This window comes from Rhinoderma darwinii, chromosome 4 (assembly GCF_050947455.1).
Source record: "Rhinoderma darwinii isolate aRhiDar2 chromosome 4, aRhiDar2.hap1, whole genome shotgun sequence".
Taxonomy (NCBI): Eukaryota; Metazoa; Chordata; class Amphibia; order Anura; family Rhinodermatidae; genus Rhinoderma; species Rhinoderma darwinii.
In genome coordinates, this window is record NC_134690.1 from 116,536,100 (window position 1) to 116,558,050 (window position 21,951).

The window sequence follows — 21,951 nt, forward strand, 5'->3', positions numbered from 1 at the left end:
GACAACATCTTCAGGAGTACAGATATAAACGAGGATACTCCAATCCACTAAAACCAACTGAATATCATGAACGGCAAAATTCCCAGTTAATCTGATCACGTTATCAAATTATTCATCCACGTATGCTTCATTTTATTAGACAGATGGTCACGGATACAACTGAACAAGTCTGAAGGCAGGCGAGGCTGATGTTCCTGGATGAAACATTGCAAAGTGTGCGCTTTAATATAAAGACAAGAAATAACAAACAGACAAATCTGACACTCACATATAAAATTTGGTCTACACACGCTCACAAAACATTACACGGCAATGTTCTGCTGAACGTGGTTCTTTTGCACATACAAAACTTTTCCATGACACAGACCCCATGCAGCAAGGTTTAGGATTATCCTGTTGTAGTTTCAAAATATTTTCTGACCAATCTCTTTTTTAATAAATCAAAAAGGACAGTCAATTTGAATTGAAAATATTTTCAGAAGGGCAAAAAGGCAAGAAAATAAATAAAAAAAATATTTCTGCATTATTTAGCTCTTTAGGTAACAATTCACAGCCTTAGTCATAATGTGCAACTACGTAGAGTCTCTATAAAACATTGGCAATGATTATTGGAAAGAGTGAGTTCACTTTAATAAAATATAAAATGCAGACAGCACTATTCCATATGAGCCACATAAATATCTACTTTCTTTACATAGAACACAAAACAAAGATCACGGACAACAAGTCGATATGGTCACGTTGATGCCCAGGTTTCCATTATCAGCGAAAAGATGTGCAATCGCTGTGTCAAAAACTAAACAATCACTGTTCATGATGGCTGCTGCGACGCCATCATGGATGGATCTCGGGGTGGCTTCCCAGGTTAGACGTCTACGGTTTCCATTTAGTTCAAGTCTGTAGGCAAAGTTTTCAGCCTGTTTTCTTGTGCCTATCAATAGAACGATGGCAAAGAATTGCTGGTGTCCCTCGTACTTCTCTTGCTTCTCCAGCACCAACATGAAGTGGTGGCTAAAACAGAATTGCATCATGACCCAGTCAACAGCTCCTGGCAAGTTAATGTCGGTAGCAAGGAAGACTATGTCTTCTCCTTGGAGGGTGGTAATGCTTTTGTGAGCATGTGTGAGGTGGGGCATGACCGCTTCCAGAGAACCTTGCCATTTGCAAGAAGCTCCAGGGCAGGGGCATGAGTAGGGGCGATATTCACAGACGTCCTCGTGTTCAGGTTTTTCGGTGTGATGGAGAGACAGAGAGCATCCCGTTGAAGCATACTAGAAAAGAAAAGAGCAAGTATTAAGTCTCACTTGTAATATACATCATATATTATACATGGACTGCCAGTGTATGACTTGGGGGCTTTTCATTACCTACTTTGACCTCCCTTAAGAATAAATTACTCAGTGATGTAAAAATGTAAATACTCACAGTGACCATTCCTAGAAGATGCAAACACTTTTTAAAGAGGTGGTTTAAGAATAAAGCCAAATCTGTAATAAAACTTGTAACATTTAATGTCAGAATTCTGCTCCAGTCCCAGACTGCTACTAGCCAGCCAGGCCTGTATACACAAAGGCCATGTTCACACGCTCAGGCTTCCGTCAGGACTAGGCATGGTTTCCGTTCCCTGACAGAATCAACTAACATTCCACCGACAATGCATGTATAACAAGAAAAATATACGCGTAGAAGAATAAACGCACTGCAGATGTTAAAATCCACAGGCTGTTCATTATGGCCACGGATTCAACTCTGAAAAGCTGCAGATTAGATCCATTGAATTACAATGAGGCTATTCCGTGTGCAGATCTACTAGCCAACCCACAATAGATATTTGAGTTATAGGCGGATTTCTGCAGCGGACTTTCTAAACAATCCATAGTGGATTTGTCTAGAGCAAATCCATACCATGTGAACATAACCTAAATCACAATGAAGTTGTAATAGTATAAAGCATATTCCATTTATTTATTTTTTTACCTGGACAGACCCTTTTAACCTAGGTCATCTAATCGATACCAAAAAATTAGGTGCTCTTGCATCTGTGCAGATAAGTGCCGTGGATGAAGCCACATGGTCGCACGGCCAATCTGCATGGACTGAATACGCCCACAAAAAAAGTCTGACTGGGACACCCTCAGGTTATGTTCACACGGCTTACTTTCAGCCGTTTTTCGGGCCGTAAACGGCCGAGAAATCGGAAGCAGAACGCCTCCAAGCTGCCCATTGATTCCGCCAGGGCGTTTTTTTACGCGGCCGTTTTTCAAAAAGAAAAAGAGGTGCATGTCACTTCTTGAGATGTATTTGGAGCAGTTTTTCATGGACTCTGGAAAACCAGCTCCAAAAATAGCCGTAAAAAAACGCAGCGAAAAACGCGAGTGGCTAAAAAAAACTGCTGAAAATCAGGAGCAGTTTTCCCTTGAAAACAGCTCCGTATTTTCAGACGTTTTTGATTTTGTGTGTGCACATACCCTTAGTCTCACTCCATGGTAGCAGCACTCGAACATGTTGGATTTCTATTGAACAGGCAGCTACCCCGGGGGTTCCTGTAGACAAGTTGTTATGGTTAAAGCCCAAACACACACCACCTGTATTGTGTCCACTCCTCTCTTCTTCCTTGTCGCTGTGGGATAGGCTGGGTCACTGGTTCCGGCTCGGTTCTATACATGTACCTGCAGCTCAATTGTTTGCCAACCCAATTTTTGCTCCTGGTATGTAACAGTCAGCGTTTCAGTGGTGGCTGGACAAGGGTCTATATCGAATTGGACATTTTTTTGATAGACTAGGTGTAAAAACCTGACATTTATTTCAATCTATTCACCACATGCCGGACTCAGATTTTTCGTTATCACCAGAGTCACCATTTTATGTCTTCCTTTAGACTTGCTTCAGTTCTGCAGAATACATCTGTATTGGAACAATTGTGCTTAAATAATCCTAATGGTAACCACCTTCTGTCTCACATTTACTCATATTTGGTCTCTCCGGTGGGCAAACTATCATACATGTCTATGTGGGAGAGGGACTTAGGGTAAGGCTACACAGTGCGTTTATATTGCATTTTTAAACCGCAGCAGGTCATTTTTCAATAGAAGTCAATGGTGAAATGTTTGTTATGGACAGACGGCTGCTATTCTCTTACAATGTATTTTTGTGCGGTAACTGCATCTTCATAATGTCTGACCGCATGCAGTTAATGACCGCGATGCCAAAGTTGTTGCTGAACTGCTTGTGTTTTTGCTACCAGTTCTGCAATGCCTTGTAATGAACTATATACAGGAAGCGCCTAACAAACTTCAACACGGGTGAAAACTATGTCCATCAATGATTTCCTTTAAAAATGCAACAGAACTGCAGCATTAGAGACAAAAAACGCATGCATTTTTCAAATGCAACAAAAGCGCGTCAACGACGCACCGTGTGGCCTTACCCTTACACACATCCTTTACTGTGAGGGTATGTTCACAGAGTGTTTTCAGCCGTTTTTCGAGCTGTAAACGTCCCAAAAAACCAGAACGCCTCCAAGCATCTGCCCATGGATTTCAATAGAAAAAACAGTGTTCTGTTCCGACGGGGTGTTTTTCAAAACGGCCGCGTAAAAGTGCATGTCCCTTTTTTCGTTTACTCTATAGAAAAACAGCCATAAAAAGAGTTGCTAAAAAAACGACTGAAAATCAGGTGCGGTTTTCCCTTGAAAACAGCTCCGTATTTTCAGACGTTTTTGATTTTGTGTGTGCACATCCCTAAGGGAAAGGCAGAACCTACTGCGAAAATTTCTATCAACGCTTCGTTGGTTGAAGCTAATGATAAAGTACTTTTATGGTGGTACCTAGTTCCCTCCAGACTGGCCAAGATGTTCCCTGCTTCATCGCCCTTGTTGCCGACACTGAGATCCTCTACATGTGTGGTGGGGTTGCCCTAATATGTTATATTCTATAACCCAGATTAAATTTACCTCGGTATCCGACAGAGGCGCTACTTAATGAGACCGTCCCTGGCTTGTTTAAGGCCTCTCATAAATTCGTATCCTTTTTCTGACAGCTAAAATCGCTATAGCTACATCTTGGAAACGCCCTGTAATTCCTCTTCATCTGGTTAAGACTAAATTGAATTGGATTATGGAGAATGATCGATTACACTGTACGGTCTCAGATAAGGAAGAACTGTTCCTTCAAGTATGGCAACCGTGGCTCAAATATCTAGGGACGGTCTCTTAGGTATATTTGGCCTCTAGGATACTCGACCCTCATTCTTATATCTTTCCCTTTTCTTTTATATTCCCTCCCCCTATTTTATTTCTTGACCTGTAGCAATATATGGTATATATCTACATGTTCCTATTCGATTTATGGGGACTACCCCCGGATGCCATGTGTACTGTTTATCGCATGTTTGTTCTTTTGAAAACCTTCAATAAAAATTATTGAAACACAAAAAAAAAGTCTGACTGGTGGGAGTCCGACTTGTGGCCATGCGGAGCTGCTTCTTTTACTGTGACCATGCATGTGTGGCCACTTGTCCGCTAGGATCAATGGGGGCCCCATCGGTCGAGCTCAACCAGACTACACCATTATTACGCTATACAAGTCTGTGGTCGGAAAACCTCCTTTAGCGCTTAATTAAAATAAATTTTACGTGCACATTGAACATTAGTGCGACTGCCAGCTAGACTGCAGATAGCAGCGAGGTAAGACTGGTTCAACAGTCAGGAGAACACAAGGAAATGCTTTTTATAATCATCATGTAATGGATCGTAATTTAGTTATAGAATTACAGCTTTGCGTTAAATTCATGAAGACTTAATTTAACCCTGCCTTGTCCACTCCCATCACTAACTAACAAGGCTGCAGTATGTTCAATGAGCTACCGCCTAGTACATGTGTAGTCAACAAACCACAGAGAACAGCCAGTTTTTATTTCTGAAAAGCCGAGCACACAAAGGACATCATTGTGCAGTTAGGTGATCTGCCTTGATCAGGAGATGCCCTACATACTCAAAATACCTTTTTCTGTGCAGACGTTTACTGAAAACGAATCAACCAGGAGATATTTCCCCAGACGTTTGCTGAAGAATTAGACCTGGGCTGATGGGATAATTTTCACGTAGTAAAGTCCAAAAACGTAATCTACTATATATCCCTTTGAGTACAGAGAAGCCTGGACTATTTTACATAGCATAAAAAGGTCAACAATACATGGCAGGACTGCTGATGAAGTGAAGCTTTTGGTGAACCTATTCCTGCTTATTACAAGTTTCCCAATATAAAAGCCTTATCAAAACTGGGGAAAATTGGTCCAAAGAGACCAGGGACGCCATGTAAAAATCACATCCCCACCATTGACCTGAAAATACGTTGGCAGATATACGCAGCAGTCTGTATCTTGCCATTGCTGCACTAGAAACAGGAGGTCAAAACAGCCTGTGCCAAATGAGTCCTAGGAAAGTAACAGAAAAAATGTGATTCCCCATACCTATGCTGCTCTATTTCTGTTCATGGGAAACCAGCCTCTGATTTTCAGTCGTTCGTTATGCATCAAGCGTTTTTTACGGCCCTTTTTGGAACGGTTTTTCTATTGACCCAATGAAAAACTGCTTAGGAATTGACATGCACTTTTTTACGTGGCATTTCCTTATGCGCCTTTTTAAAATAGCCACGGAACACCGTTTTTCCCATTGAAATCAATGGGCAGATGTTTGGAGGCGTTCAGTCCCCGTATTTTCAGCAGTTTTTTGGGGCGTTAACGGCCCGCAAAACGGCTGAAAATAAGCCGTGTGAACGTACCTATACAAGTTCTCAGGTCAGGGCTAGATAAATCCAGGTTGCCAGTGACTAAAACAGTCAGACCTGGCAAATGGATTTTGCACCCGACGCTTTAAAAACAGTCAACGGCTGAGTGCTTCCCAGTGTTACGGAGGTTACGAAGGATGTGGGGAGCCTGCTGTGACTACTGGGAAAGTGAAGGGCAGTTTCTGTCATTACTAGCAAAATGGGGGTGTGCATCGCTTAAAACTATTTTTAGGGTACATTCATAAGGGGTGGTAACCGTGTGACAGTAAGTACATGCGGTTCTTGCTAGTCAGGGTAAAACTGCCATAGGCCTTCTGCAAACGGGATGGATATGCTGCAGAATTTCTGCTCTGGAATTTTACCGCAATTACGCAAAGTAAATTGACAAAACACAGATTGAGAATCCACACCGCATGTTAATTTCCGCCGATTTTCTCCCACATAATTTCTGCAGTATTTCCATCATGTGTGCAGGAGGCCATAAACGGAAACCAGGTCGCAAGTGGGAAGATAGCCTTAAGTGTTGGGTTCTCCCTTATTTTGCTTCATTGTAAGTAGGGGTTTGTATTGGACTGCTTCTTTATCTGCGTCCATAATTGCAAAGAGCTGAAGAGCATGCTGGTGCCATACAAATAGAAGTTGGGTTGCTGTATTCATGAGTAAAAGTCAACACAAGTGTATTAGAGAACGGTTGTACTGGCATCTTCCATTAAAGACCTATGGCTGTCGCAGTGGTCCACATAGAATCCGTTATACTATTAGAAGACCATGAAGAAATTCTGGTACAAATATAGATAAGCTGAATGTCACGGGTCCATCCATTCCACTACACTACACTATGGCTCTTACTCAGTCTGCCCTCATGAGTCGAGGGCATGCTCATACATTAGGATCGCCCTCCTAACCCATAAACCCGGCACCAACAGGGTTATAAATCAATAAATTACAAGTTAAACTGGATATTTCCCCATAAACTATATATACAGTTGCGAGAAATTACCTGAATTACTAATAAAATGTGGTTTGTTTGTGTTTTTCTATAGTTGTGACTTGGATATCAATCTCACTACACAAATAACACACAAACAGTACTGGTCAGGTCTTATGGAAAATATTGAGTGAACATCCATCTACACTGCAGGGAGAAGATTTTGCATAGCTACTCCAGCTCTATAACATGCTGCCCGCAGATAGAGCAGACCTGTCACATTGAACGTGGTGCTACGAGATAAAACCACTGATGGTAGCAGGTTCTCCTCAACAATCATGAGTTTTATTAACACAGAACACAACAGTAGTTTTCTACCTTCCTCCCTTTACATAATAGGCACAGATAAAAAAGCAAAACAAAATAAAAAACTACGGGTCTGTATTCTCCACACAGGCATCATTAAAGTCCATCAACCTCCAAGGAGGTAAAAAGAACCTGTATTACAGATCTGTATTTGTTGGTGCCATTGACTAGAACAGCGGGGTGGAGGGCTCATGCTGCAGCCACTTGCCTTACAGCCAGGCAGAGGATTGCGTGAAGGGACGAAGGTTAAAAGGGGTTAGTCACCATCACGCTAAACGTATGAAAGTCTAGCCAAATAGCTACTGTAGAAGAATGTACATTGCCTAATAACTTTTTCTTATCTATATTTCCATTTTATCTGTGACCCCCAAGTCGGTTTTCATTGCTCCATCAGGCTTCGGTGGGAGGGCTTATTGAATTCAGGAAGTGAGAACCTCCCAGCATGCCTCACTTCCTCCCCTCAGTAACAGTGTCTCCTTCCACATAGACGTCAACACTTTCCCCACAGGATCAACGCCTCTCACCCAGTTTCTACTGTGCACGCACTGGCCTTGGACTTCCAGGAAACCTGCACATACATTAGGGAACATAAAGTCATGGACATGCGGATGATGGGTAACGTCACCTGACTCCTAAAGTCATTCATTATAATGGATGTGAAGGGGGCGGATCAACGCTGCAGCCCACATGGTTTACATGCAAACTAGTTAAACCAAGGGAGCGGCATAACAAAAATGGCACCAAATAATTTTAATGTTTAGATTTGGTAAGTTACAAAACTTTTTATTGCCCTTAAATTTGTATAAGGTGGCCAACCCCTTTAATGGATGATCCCCTGGGACACAGCTAGAAGAATTCTGTATATATTTCTCACAGCTTTTCAGTAGGAGAGTGCAGAATAAAAGAGTAATATTATTTTACGCCTTTTGTATTTTCTACATTTAGTGTTCTTTTATTGGAATCAGGGGTACACTTTACAGCCCAACATGGCGGGGGGTCCATGTGCTGATCGATCTACCAAAGGTGCTATGGTTCTAGAATGAGCTTAAAGAGGCTCTGTCACCGGATTATAAGTGCCCTATCGCCTACATAATCCGATTGGCGCTGTAATGTAGATAACAGAAGTGGTTTTTATTTTGAATCAGTGTCCTACACTTCTCATTGTTCCAGCCCAGCTTCTTTCACTGCACAAATCACACTGTGCTGTGGATCATGCTGGGCTGGAACAATGAGAAGTGTAAAACACTGATCGGTCACTGATTGGTCAGCCTCATACACGCCTCTGTATAACACCCAGTTGGTAAAAAGTAAAAACACGCCCAGTTGTCCATTGAGAAACTCATTAGCATAAATCTAAAATTGCTCATAACTTGCTCAAAAATGATCGTTTTTCAAAATAAAAACCACTGCTGTTATCTACATTACAGCACTGATCAGATTATGTAGGAGATAGGGCACTTATAATCTGGTGACAGAGCCTCTTACTCTTCAATTCACATCAGATTCACCTGGGAGAGACGTAGACATATCAGAAATTCAGGGAAATTAGTTATGCTTTACCATTAGCATCCCCAACACCATAAACTTCATGTAGTGCGGTCATCCTCAAAGACGACTAACAAGGTCAAGCTCTGAGGTCACTCATAGTTTTACCTAAGTGACATTTTTCAAGCTTTTGCTCAGCACGATTTCTAGTTGGACCACTCCAAAAAGCTGGCTATAAACACGGTCCGCTAACAATCTGTCCATCCCCCAACATCTCTCATTGGCGGAAAAATGGATCAGATGGATTTCTACCGGTTTACGGCCTAGGGAAACTGATCCCATGCTTCCCTATAGGATTGTTTCTGGCAACAGTTGCATCCGTTTTAATGCCAAATGTATACCTTCGCTGGAAAGAAAAACATTGCAGCTGCACAAAAAGGTCAATTGTGTCCGGCTCAGGCGAATAACAATTGGCAGGATGCAACATATATATATATGCTTTAGAAATTAATATGACCACGTAAGAAACACTTCTGTTCCTCTAAGCAGTGAATGACCTGAAGTAGAGACCTGTATAAGGCTGTGAGGTGACATAATGGAAAGCCAGTGCTAATTATATGTGTGTACAGCAATAGCGGCTGTGTCTCTCAGCCACGACTGCTCCAGCTTAATTCCATCTCCATGTGTCAGACGGCAGCTCTCGGCATGGTATATACATTAGTCTTGGGTGTGTCTATAGGTGACCTCAGTTGTTTGTCAGCTCAATGAGAAGTAAGATGTCTCTTTCCAATGAAGCTGGAGGTAAAAACACAAGCAGGTGGTTGATATCTATGAGAAGACGTTTATTATGTGCACGCTGATCCACACAGTAAGGACGCTCAGAAGGATCTTCTACTCCTCGCTGCTTTATTTTTATTGACTTATAAATAGGCAAGAATGTGGCAGAGTCATTTTTTTGTGAAAATCACACCATTTAGGGTAAGTGAAAGATGAGCGCCTAGAACAAGAATAACCTGTTCCTGGCAAGTCTGGATCAGATGAGCCTTAAAGGGGTATTTCCATCTTAAAATGTTATGGTATATAAATAGGATATGCCATAACAATACGATAGTGGGGGGGGGGGGGGGCAACCTCTGGTACTCCTCCAACCATGAGAACGAAGGGACCAAGCTGCCCTTGGCTTTTTCTGGCCAAAGCGGGCCAGGAAAAACGCTGGCCCCTAATTGTGGGGATAGTGGCGGTTTTAGAAGGCGGACAGGCTAACACTTCTGCTATGAAAACCTTTTTAACCCCTTCCTGCTCCTGAACGTACTATTAGGTCATGGTAACCATAGCGTTCGCGCTCCATGACCTAATAGTACGTCTCGGGAGTAACGGCCATTTCAGCCGTCCTCCCAACACATACATGAGCTGTGACAGCTGCTGTCTCGTACAGCAGCTGTCACAGCTCCTACAGCGGGGACCTACAGCGGGGACCGATCGCTTTGTCCCCGCTGATTAACCCCTGAAAAGCCGTGTTCAATAGCGATCACGGCTTTTTAGGGGTTAAGCTGCCATCGCCGGCCTGCTACACGATAGCGCCCGGCGATGGTGACTATGGCAACCGGACACCAAACAATGGCGTCCGGCTATGCCATAGACGGAAGCCTAGTGGGTCCTGACGAAGTCAGGACCCACTATGCTTGCTGTCAGTGAGTAGCTGACAGCTCTAATACACTGCACTACATGCGTAGTGCAGTGTATTAGAGCTGTCAGCTACTCACTGACAGCAAGCATAGTGGGTCCTGACTTCGTCAGGACCCACTAGGCTTCCGTCTATGGCATAGCGATCAGGGCCTCCAATAGCGATCAGGGCCTCCTGCCCTCAAGTCCCCTAGTGGGACAAAGTAATAAAGTAAAAAAAAAGAAGTTAAAAAAGACATGTAAAAATAAGAAAATAAAAGAAGAGTAATAAAAGTAAAAATCCCCCCTTTTCCCTTATCAGTCCTTTATTATTAATAAAAATATATAAACAAACAAATAAACTATACATAATTGGTATCGCCGCGTCCGTAACGTCCTGAACTACAAAATTATTTCGTTATTTATCCCGCGCGGTGAATGCCGTAAAAGAAAATAATAATAAACCGTACCACAATCACAATTGTTTGGTCACTTCACCTCCCAAAAAAATTTAATAAAAAGAGATCAAAAAGTCGCATGTACCGAAAAATGGTACTGATGGAAACTACAGTTTGTTACGCAAAAAATAAGTCCTCACACGGCTTTATTAATGGAAAAAAAAAAAAAAAAAAGGAGTTCTGGCTCTTAGAATAAGGCAACACAAAAAGTGAATGACTTTTTACATAACGTATTTTATTGTGCAAACGCCATAAGACATAAAAAAAAACTATAAACATCTGGTATCGCCGTAAATCGTATCTCCACGCAGAATAAAGTGAATATGTCATTTATAGCGCACGGTGAACGCTGTAAAAAAACAATAGTAGAATTGCTGTTTTTTAGTCACCGCGCCACTTAAAAATAGAATAAAAACTAAATCAAAAAACCACATGCACCCCATGAAAACTACAATGAACTCCTCAAGGGGTCTAGTTTCCAAAATGGGGTCACTTTTGGGGGGTTTCCACTGTTTTGGCACCACAAGACCTCTTCAAACCGGACATGGTGCCTAATAAAAAAGAGGCCTCAAAATCCACTAGGTGCTCCTTTGCTTCGGAGGCCGGGGCTTCAGTCCATTACCGCCCTAGGGCCACATGTCGGATATTTCTCAAAACGACAGAATCTGGGCAATACGTATTAAGTTGCGTTTCTCGGATAAAACTTTTTGTGTTATAAAAAAAAAATGGTATAGAGTATTTACTGACAAAAAAAATATGTCAATTTCACCTCTACTTTGCTCTAAATTTCTGTGAAACACCTAAAGGGTTCATAAACTTTCTAAATGCTGTTGTGAATACTTTGAGGGGTCTAGTTTCTAAAATGGGGTGTTTGATAGGGGTTTCTAATATATAGGCCCCTCAAAGCAACTTCAGCACTGAACTGGAACCTAAAAAAATAAATAAATGAGGCAACACTTCGCTTCTTACATTATCAGTATAATGAGCCGTGCCCACCCCGAGATGACCCCAGTTTTGACCATTTGTATAAACGGAGACCCCTATTAGACCGTTTCAGTGCCCGGTTTTCCCAAGCATACACCCCTGAGAAGTGTATTTCTATTGATGAGTCCTTGGTACATTTTAAAGGGAGGGTTCAATTCCTTGAGTACCTTCCGGGTAGGAGGGCAAAGTATGGTGTGAAGATGTATAAGCTGCGAGAGTGCATCAGGGTATACCTACAGGTTTAGGATATATGAAGGGAAGGACACCAGTGCTCAGCCCCCAGAATGCCCCCCCTTACTGGGAGTTAATGCAAAAATTGTGTGTGATTTGGTGCACCCACTGCTGGACCAGGGTTACCAACTCTACCTGGATAATTTTTATACCAGCGTCCCACAAGTCCTGTAGCATGCGGCACTTCTAGAAAAAATATGAGAGGCCTCCCTAAGACTCTGCTTGGGCAAACAAGAAGGGGTGAGAGCAGGGCACAATCTAGCAGCAACATTGTGTAAAGTACAAGGACAAGAGAGATGTCCTTGTATTGACAAGAATACATGGCCGCACCAGTACCCATGAACCTCTACGAGGTACCAGTACAGAAACCAGACTGCATCCTGGACTACAATAGGTACATGGGAGGGGTGGACTTGTCAGATCAAATCCTGAAGCCCTACAGCGCCATGCGGTGTGGTATAAGAAGCTGGCCGTGCACATCATACAGATAGCATTGTACAATGCGTACGTGCTACGTCGATGTGCAGGCCAAAGCTTTCCAGAACTTTCCTAGAATTTCAAGAGGTGGTTATCAAGAACCTAATCTTTAGGGACCAAGAAGGGGGGGGGGGGCACCCAGTACTTCTAGAAGCGGGGCCACACGCATCGTACCAGGGCAACACTTTCCAGGAGAAGTTCCCCAAACTGGCAAGAAGGGAAAAAGTCAAAAGAGGTGCAAAGTCTGCTATAAGAGGGGGATAAGGGAGGACACAATAAATCAATGTGACACGTGTCCCGAAAAACCAGAGCTCTGTATGAAAGAGTGTTTTAAAATTTATCATACATCCCTTGGTTTATAATTTACCCCAATTTTACTTACCCTGATGTACTCTGCACAGCTTATCCCCCCTCGTCTTTCCCCTCTGGGCCCTGCTGTGTCCCAGGCAGCTGATAACAGCCACATGTAGGGTATTGCCGTACCCAGGAGAACACACATTACAGTTTATGTGGTGTAGGTGTCCGGTCAAAATGCTCACTACACCTCTAGATGAATGCCTTAAGGATGTAGTTTTAAAAACGGGGTCACTTCTTGCGGGTTTCAACTGTACTGGTACCTCAGGGGCTTCTGCATACATGACTTCGCACCAGAAAATCCCCAGTAGGCCAAATGGTGGTCCTTTCCTTCTGAGCCCTCCCATGGGCCCAAACCACAGTTTATCATCACAAATGGGGTATTGCGGCACTCAGGAGAAATTGCACAACAGAATGGGGTAATTTTGTTTCTTCCAAAACTACATATTATTGGAAAAAATTTAATTTTGTGTGAATTCCCAGCCCAATTCAAATAAGTTCTGTGAAAAAACTATGGGGTCAAAATGGTCACAACACCCATAAATGAATTCCTTGAGGGGTGTAGTTTCCAAAATGGGGTCACTTCTGTTGGGTTTCCATTGCTTTGATACCTCTGGGGCTCTGCAAATGCGACATGGCACCCGAAAACCAAACCAGCAAAATCTGCACTCCAAAGAACACACAGCGCTCCTTCCCTTCTGAGGCCTCCCATTGGCCCAAACGGCAGTTTATCGCCACAAATGGGGTATTGCCGCACTAAGGACAAATTGGGCAACAAAATGGGGTATTTTGTTCCCTGTGAAAATAAGAAATTTTGATCACAAATGACATCTTATTGGAAAAAAATGTCATTTTTTTAATTTCACAGCCCAATTCAAATAGGTGGTGTGAAAAAACTGTGCGGTCAAAATGGTAACAACAACCATAAATGAATTCCTTGAGGGGTGGTTTCCAAAATGGGGTCACTATTTGGGGATTCCTACTGTTTTGGCACCTCAACACCTTTTCAAACCTGGCATGCTGCCTAAAATATATTCTAATAAAAAAAAGAGGCCTCAGAATGCACTAGGTGCTTCTTTGCTCCTAGGGCTTGTGTTTTAGTCCACGAGCGCAGTAGAGCCACATGTGGGACATTTCTAAAAACTGCAGAATCTGGACAATACATATTTAATAGTGTTTCTCTGGTAAAACCTTCTGTGTTACACAAAAAAAATTGAATAAAATTGAAATTCAGCAAGAAAAATGAAATTTGCAAATTTCACCTCCACTTTGCTTTAAATTCCTGTGAAATGCCTGAAGGGTTAAAGAAACTTTCTAAATGCTGTTTTGAATACTTTGAGGGGTCTAGTTTTTAAAATGGGGTGTTTTATAAGGGTTTCTAATACATAGGCCCCTCAAAGCCACTTCAGAACTCAAGAGGTACCTTAAAAAAAAGGCTTTTGAAATTTTCTTAAAAATATGAGAAATTGCGGTTTATGTTCTAAGCCTTGTAACGTCCAATAAAAATAAAAGAATGTTCAAAAAACGATGCCAATCTAAAGTAGACTTATGGGAAATGTGAACTAGTAACTATTTTGGGTGGTATAACCATCTGTTTTACAAGCAGATGCATTTAAATTCTGAAAAATGCTATTTTTTCAACATTTTCTCTGAATTTTGCAATTTTTCACCAATAAACACTGAATATATCGACAAAATTTTACCAGGAACATGAAGCCCAATGTGTCACGCGAAAACAATCTCAGAATCGCTTGGATAGGTTTAAGCATTCCGACGTTATTACCACATAAAGTGAAATATGTCAGATTTGAAAAATGGGCTCTGAGCCTTAAGGCCCAAACTAGGCTGCGTCCTTAAGGGGTTAATGAAGTATTCCTCCTAAATAGATACATGTTTGGTCTTTAAACCATGTCCTGCTGCTGTAGATAAGATCATCTAGGTTAGAACTTCATTCCTCTTCACAGCAAAGTGAAATACTATTCTAAGAATATTTAGTGTACTGAGCTGCAGCTATTACCCAGGGGAAATCTTAGGACAATTAATTGGGTTTTCATCTCGATAGGATACGCCACCATAGAAGGGCCCTTTTGCCTTTTCTGACAGTGCTGCTCCTAACCAGGCACAACGCCACATCCTTCATGTAATCAATAGATGCGCCGTATCAGAGAAGACGCAATAAGAGCAGAGGACCGTTTCACTCTCTGCATCGCGGCCCCACTGCTCAGACATTCCCTTTTTGGTGCTAGATATGCGGTTCCCACAAATCTATAATATGGTCATCTGAATAAGGGCCTAAAGGGAGATCAAGTGGTTTACGTTCAGATCTATAGTTAAAGAATCACCCTTTCCACACTTTTCTCATTGAAGCTAACGTAAGGACCACGGGTAAAAAAAACACCATGAAAAACGCTCAGAAAAGGTCGCCACAGGCTTGTTCGGCCTCTTATTGAGGTGGAAACTGCTGCAAGAAAGGACATGCTGCTTTTTTTCCCCCTCTACAGCGGCCAAAAGCAGCCCCGGAAAAAAAAAAAACACGCCTCTGCCTCCCATTGAAATTAATTGGGGCGATTTCAGCTGTTTTTTGGCGCGGTTTCCGCATCAAAAAACAGTGTGAACTAACCCTAACTCTGTACAAGCTGTAAGATAAATGCGAACAGATCTCATCACCTCCAGACTGTTAGGCCTCATGCACACGACCGTAGCCATGTGCACAGCCGTGATTTTCGGGTCGGCTGGCCGCGAAGTGACACCCGCGAGCAAATCGTGGGCCGTGCACATGGCCCTGTGCATTATTTCCTATGAGCATGGACCGCAGAACACGGCCGTAATAAGACATGTCCGTTCTTTCTGCGGTCCGGGCTCCTGGGCCATGCACGGACCGTGGAAACCACGGTCGTGTGCATGGGCCCATAGGAATGAATGGGGCCGCAATTCTCCTGTGGATTTTCAGGGGAATTGCGGCCGGAAAAGCACGTTCGTGTGCATGGAGCCTTTCCGTTCTCCCTCTTGGACTAAAAAGTTTCATTATCTCTCAAATGCGTCCCTGTGGGAAGCAGAATACAGGACCTGCAGATTTTGAAGTGGGCACTTAGGGTACAGAGCCTCCATCGGCAGTTCTGTCACATTTGATGGCAGAAATAATGCAGCGCTATTTTTACTGTCAAAAGCATGGAGCTCCAACAAACACCATTGTAAGTGAGCAGATTCTACATGGTAGTACATATGTAGAGCATGAAGCAAAAGGAGGGTGGAGTATGACCTAGTATAGCACCAGAGGAACAATCTAATCGTGGACATGAGACGCAGAGCGCTATAGTCAGGAATAACCTACTAATGGACGAGACGCAGAGCGCTATAGTCAGGAATAACCTACTAATGGACGAGACGCAGAGCGCTATAGTCAGGAATAACCTACTAATGGACGAGACGCAGAGCGCTATAGTCAGGAATAACCTACTAATGGACGAGACGCAGAGCGCTATAGTCAGGAATAACCTACTAATGGACGAGACGCAGAGCGCTATAGTCAGGAATAACCTACTAATGGACGAGACGCAGAGCGCTATAGTCAGGAATAACCTACTAATGGACGAGACGCAGAGCGCTATAGTCAGGAATAACCTACTAATGGACGAGACGCAGAGCGCTATAGTCAGGAATAACCTACTAATGGACGAGACGCAGAGCGCTATAGTCAGGAATAACCTACTAATGGACGAGACGCAGAGCGCTATAGTCAGGAATAACCTACTAATGGACGAGACGCAGAGCGCTATAGTCAGGAATAACCTACTAATGGACGAGACGCAGAGCGCTATAGTCAGGAATAACCTACTAATGGACGAGACGCAGAGCGCTATAGTCAGGAATAACCTACTAATGGACGAGACGCAGAGCGCTATAGTCAGGAATAACCTACTAATGGACGAGACGCAGAGCGCTATAGTCAGGAATAACCTACTAATGGACGAGACGCAGAGCGCTATAGTCAGGAATAACCTACTAATGGACGAGACGCAGAGCGCTATAGTCAGGAATAACCTACTAATGGACGAGACGCAGAGCGCTATAGTCAGGAATAACCTACTAATGGACGAGACGCAGAGCGCTATAGTCAGGAATAACCTACTAATGGACGAGACGCAGAGCGCTATAGTCAGGAATAACCTACTAATGGACGAGACGCAGAGCGCTATAGTCAGGAATAACCTACTAATGGACGAGACGCAGAGCGCTATAGTCAGGAATAACCTACTAATGGACGAGACGCAGAGCGCTATAGTCAGGAATAACCTACTAATGGACGAGACGCAGAGCGCTATAGTCAGGAATAACCTACTAATGGACGAGACGCAGAGCGCTATAGTCAGGAATAACCTACTAATGGACGAGACGCAGAGCGCTATAGTCAGGAATAACCTACTAATGGACGAGACGCAGAGCGCTATAGTCAGGAATAACCTACTAATGGACGAGACGCAGAGCGCTATAGTCAGGAATAACCTACTAATGGACGAGACGCAGAGCGCTATAGTCAGGAATAACCTACTAATGGACGAGACGCAGAGCGCTATAGTCAGGAATAACCTACTAATGGACGAGACGCAGAGCGCTATAGTCAGGAATAACCTACTAATGGACGAGACGCAGAGCGCTATAGTCAGGAATAACCTACTAATGGACGAGACGCAGAGCGCTATAGTCAGGAATAACCTACTAATGGACGAGACGCAGAGCGCTATAGTCAGGAATAACCTACTAATGGACGAGACGCAGAGCGCTATAGTCAGGAATAACCTACTAATGGACGAGACGCAGAGCGCTATAGTCAGGAATAACCTACTAATGGACGAGACGCAGAGCGCTATAGTCAGGAATAACCTACTAATGGACGAGACGCAGAGCGCTATAGTCAGGAATAACCTACTAATGGACGAGACGCAGAGCGCTATAGTCAGGAATAACCTACTAATGGACGAGACGCAGAGCGCTATAGTCAGGAATAACCTACTAATGGACGAGACGCAGAGCGCTATAGTCAGGAATAACCTACTAATGGACGAGACGCAGAGCGCTATAGTCAGGAATAACCTACTAATGGACGAGACGCAGAGCGCTATAGTCAGGAATAACCTACTAATGGACGAGACGCAGAGCGCTATAGTCAGGAATAACCTACTAATGGACGAGACGCAGAGCGCTATAGTCAGGAATAACCTACTAATGGACGAGACGCAGAGCGCTATAGTCAGGAATAACCTACTAATGGACGAGACGCAGAGCGCTATAGTCAGGAATAACCTACTAATGGACGAGACGCAGAGCGCTATAGTCAGGAATAACCTACTAATGGACGAGACGCAGAGCGCTATAGTCAGGAATAACCTACTAATGGACGAGACGCAGAGCGCTATAGTCAGGAATAACCTACTAATGGACGAGACGCAGAGCGCTATAGTCAGGAATAACCTACTAATGGACGAGACGCAGAGCGCTATAGTCAGGAATAACCTACTAATGGACGAGACGCAGAGCGCTATAGTCAGGAATAACCTACTAATGGACGAGACGCAGAGCGCTATAGTCAGGAATAACCTACTAATGGACGAGACGCAGAGCGCTATAGTCAGGAATAACCTACTAATGGACGAGACGCAGAGCGCTATAGTCAGGAATAACCTACTAATGGACGAGACGCAGAGCGCTATAGTCAGGAATAACCTACTAATGGACGAGACGCAGAGCGCTATAGTCAGGAATAACCTACTAATGGACGAGACGCAGAGCGCTATAGTCAGGAATAACCTACTAATGGACGAGACGCAGAGCGCTATAGTCAGGAATAACCTACTAATGGACGAGACGCAGAGCGCTATAGTCAGGAATAACCTACTAATGGACGAGACGCAGAGCGCTATAGTCAGGAATAACCTACTAATGGACGAGACGCAGAGCGCTATAGTCAGGAATAACCTACTAATGGACGAGACGCAGAGCGCTATAGTCAGGAATAACCTACTAATGGACGAGACGCAGAGCGCTATAGTCAGGAATAACCTACTAATGGACGAGACGCAGAGCGCTATAGTCAGGAATAACCTACTAATGGACGAGACGCAGAGCGCTATAGTCAGGAATAACCTACTAATGGACGAGACGCAGAGCGCTATAGTCAGGAATAACCTACTAATGGACGAGACGCAGAGCGCTATAGTCAGGAATAACCTACTAATGGACGAGACGCAGAGCGCTATAGTCAGGAATAACCTACTAATGGACGAGACGCAGAGCGCTATAGTCAGGAATAACCTACTAATGGACGAGACGCAGAGCGCTATAGTCAGGAATAACCTACTAATGGACGAGACGCAGAGCGCTATAGTCAGGAATAACCTACTAATGGACGAGACGCAGAGCGCTATAGTCAGGAATAACCTACTAATGGACGAGACGCAGAGCGCTATAGTCAGGAATAACCTACTAATGGACGAGACGCAGAGCGCTATAGTCAGGAATAACCTACTAATGGACGAGACGCAGAGCGCTATAGTCAGGAATAACCTACTAATGGACGAGACGCAGAGCGCTATAGTCAGGAATAACCTACTAATGGACGAGACGCAGAGCGCTATAGTCAGGAATAACCTACTAATGGACGAGACGCAGAGCGCTATAGTCAGGAATAACCTACTAATGGACGAGACGCAGAGCGCTATAGTCAGGAATAACCTACTAATGGACGAGACGCAGAGCGCTATAGTCAGGAATAACCTACTAATGGACGAGACGCAGAGCGCTATAGTCAGGAATAACCTACTAATGGACGAGACGCAGAGCGCTATAGTCAGGAATAACCTACTAATGGACGAGACGCAGAGCGCTATAGTCAGGAATAACCTACTAATGGACGAGACGCAGAGCGCTATAGTCAGGAATAACCTACTAATGGACGAGACGCAGAGCGCTATAGTCAGGAATAACCTACTAATGGACGAGACGCAGAGCGCTATAGTCAGGAATAACCTACTAATGGACGAGACGCAGAGCGCTATAGTCAGGAATAACCTACTAATGGACGAGACGCAGAGCGCTATAGTCAGGAATAACCTACTAATGGACGAGACGCAGAGCGCTATAGTCAGGAATAACCTACTAATGGACGAGACGCAGAGCGCTATAGTCAGGAATAACCTACTAATGGACGAGACGCAGAGCGCTATAGTCAGGAATAACCTACTAATGGACGAGACGCAGAGCGCTATAGTCAGGAATAACCTACTAATGGACGAGACGCAGAGCGCTATAGTCAGGAATAACCTACTAATGGACGAGACGCAGAGCGCTATAGTCAGGAATAACCTACTAATGGACGAGACGCAGAGCGCTATAGTCAGGAATAACCTACTAATGGACGAGACGCAGAGCGCTATAGTCAGGAATAACCTACTAATGGACGAGACGCAGAGCGCTATAGTCAGGAATAACCTACTAATGGACGAGACGCAGAGCGCTATAGTCAGGAATAACCTACTAATGGACGAGACGCAGAGCGCTATAGTCAGGAATAACCTACTAATGGACGAGACGCAGAGCGCTATAGTCAGGAATAACCTACTAATGGACGAGACGCAGAGCGCTATAGTCAGGAATAACCTACTAATGGACGAGACGCAGAGCGCTATAGTCAGGAATAACCTACTAATGGACGAGACGCAGAGCGCTATAGTCAGGAATAACCTACTAATGGACGAGACGCAGAGCGCTATAGTCAGGAATAACCTACTAATGGACGAGACGCAGAGCGCTATAGTCAGGAATAACCTACTAATGGACGAGACGCAGAGCGCTATAGTCAGGAATAACCTACTAATGGACGAGACGCAGAGCGCTATAGTCAGGAATAACCTACTAATGGACGAGACGCAGAGCGCTATAGTCAGGAATAACCTACTAATGGACGAGACGCAGAGCGCTATAGTCAGGAATAACCTACTAATGGACGAGACGCAGAGCGCTATAGTCAGGAATAACCTACTAATGGACGAGACGCAGAGCGCTATAGTCAGGAATAACCTACTAATGGACGAGACGCAGAGCGCTATAGTCAGGAATAACCTACTAATGGACGAGACGCAGAGCGCTATAGTCAGGAATAACCTACTAATGGACGAGACGCAGAGCGCTATAGTCAGGAATAACCTACTAATGGACGAGACGCAGAGCGCTATAGTCAGGAATAACCTACTAATGGACGAGACGCAGAGCGCTATAGTCAGGAATAACCTACTAATGGACGAGACGCAGAGCGCTATAGTCAGGAATAACCTACTAATGGACGAGACGCAGAGCGCTATAGTCAGGAATAACCTACTAATGGACGAGACGCAGAGCGCTATAGTCAGGAATAACCTACTAATGGACGAGACGCAGAGCGCTATAGTCAGGAATAACCTACTAATGGACGAGACGCAGAGCGCTATAGTCAGGAATAACCTACTAATGGACGAGACGCAGAGCGCTATAGTCAGGAATAACCTACTAATGGACGAGACGCAGAGCGCTATAGTCAGGAATAACCTACTAATGGACGAGACGCAGAGCGCTATAGTCAGGAATAACCTACTAATGGACGAGACGCAGAGCGCTATAGTCAGGAATAACCTACTAATGGACGAGACGCAGAGCGCTATAGTCAGGAATAACCTACTAATGGACGAGACGCAGAGCGCTATAGTCAGGAATAACCTACTAATGGACGAGACGCAGAGCGCTATAGTCAGGAATAACCTACTAATGGACGAGACGCAGAGCGCTATAGTCAGGAATAACCTACTAATGGACGAGACGCAGAGCGCTATAGTCAGGAATAACCTACTAATGGACGAGACGCAGAGCGCTATAGTCAGGAATAACCTACTAATGGACGAGAGGCAGAGCGCTATAGTCAGGAATAACCTACTAATGGACGAGAGGCAGAGCGCTATAGTCAGGAATAACCTACTAATGGACGAGAGGCAGAGCGCTATAGTCAGGAATAACCTACTAATGGACGAGAGGCAGAGCGCTATAGTCAGGAATAACCTACTAATGGACGAGACGCAGAGCGCTATAGTCAGGAATAACCTACTAATGGACGAGACGCAGAGCGCTATAGTCAGGAATAACCTACTAATGGACGAGACGCAGAGCGCTATAGTCAGGAATAACCTACTAATGGACG

General features: G+C 43.9%; 1 protein-coding gene across 1 annotated transcript in view; it reads right to left on the minus strand.

Moving 5' to 3' along the window:
* Positions 1 to 605: 605 nt before the first annotated feature.
* SIAH2 (siah E3 ubiquitin protein ligase 2) overlaps positions 606 to 21,951 on the minus strand; it is a 39,770-nt gene continuing 18,424 nt past the window's right edge. The window contains exon 2 of the mRNA XM_075861496.1: positions 606 to 1,271. Coding sequence (XP_075717611.1) covers positions 714 to 1,271 — 558 coding nt within the window. The 3' untranslated portion in view covers positions 606 to 713. The remainder of the gene's footprint in view (positions 1,272 to 21,951) is intronic.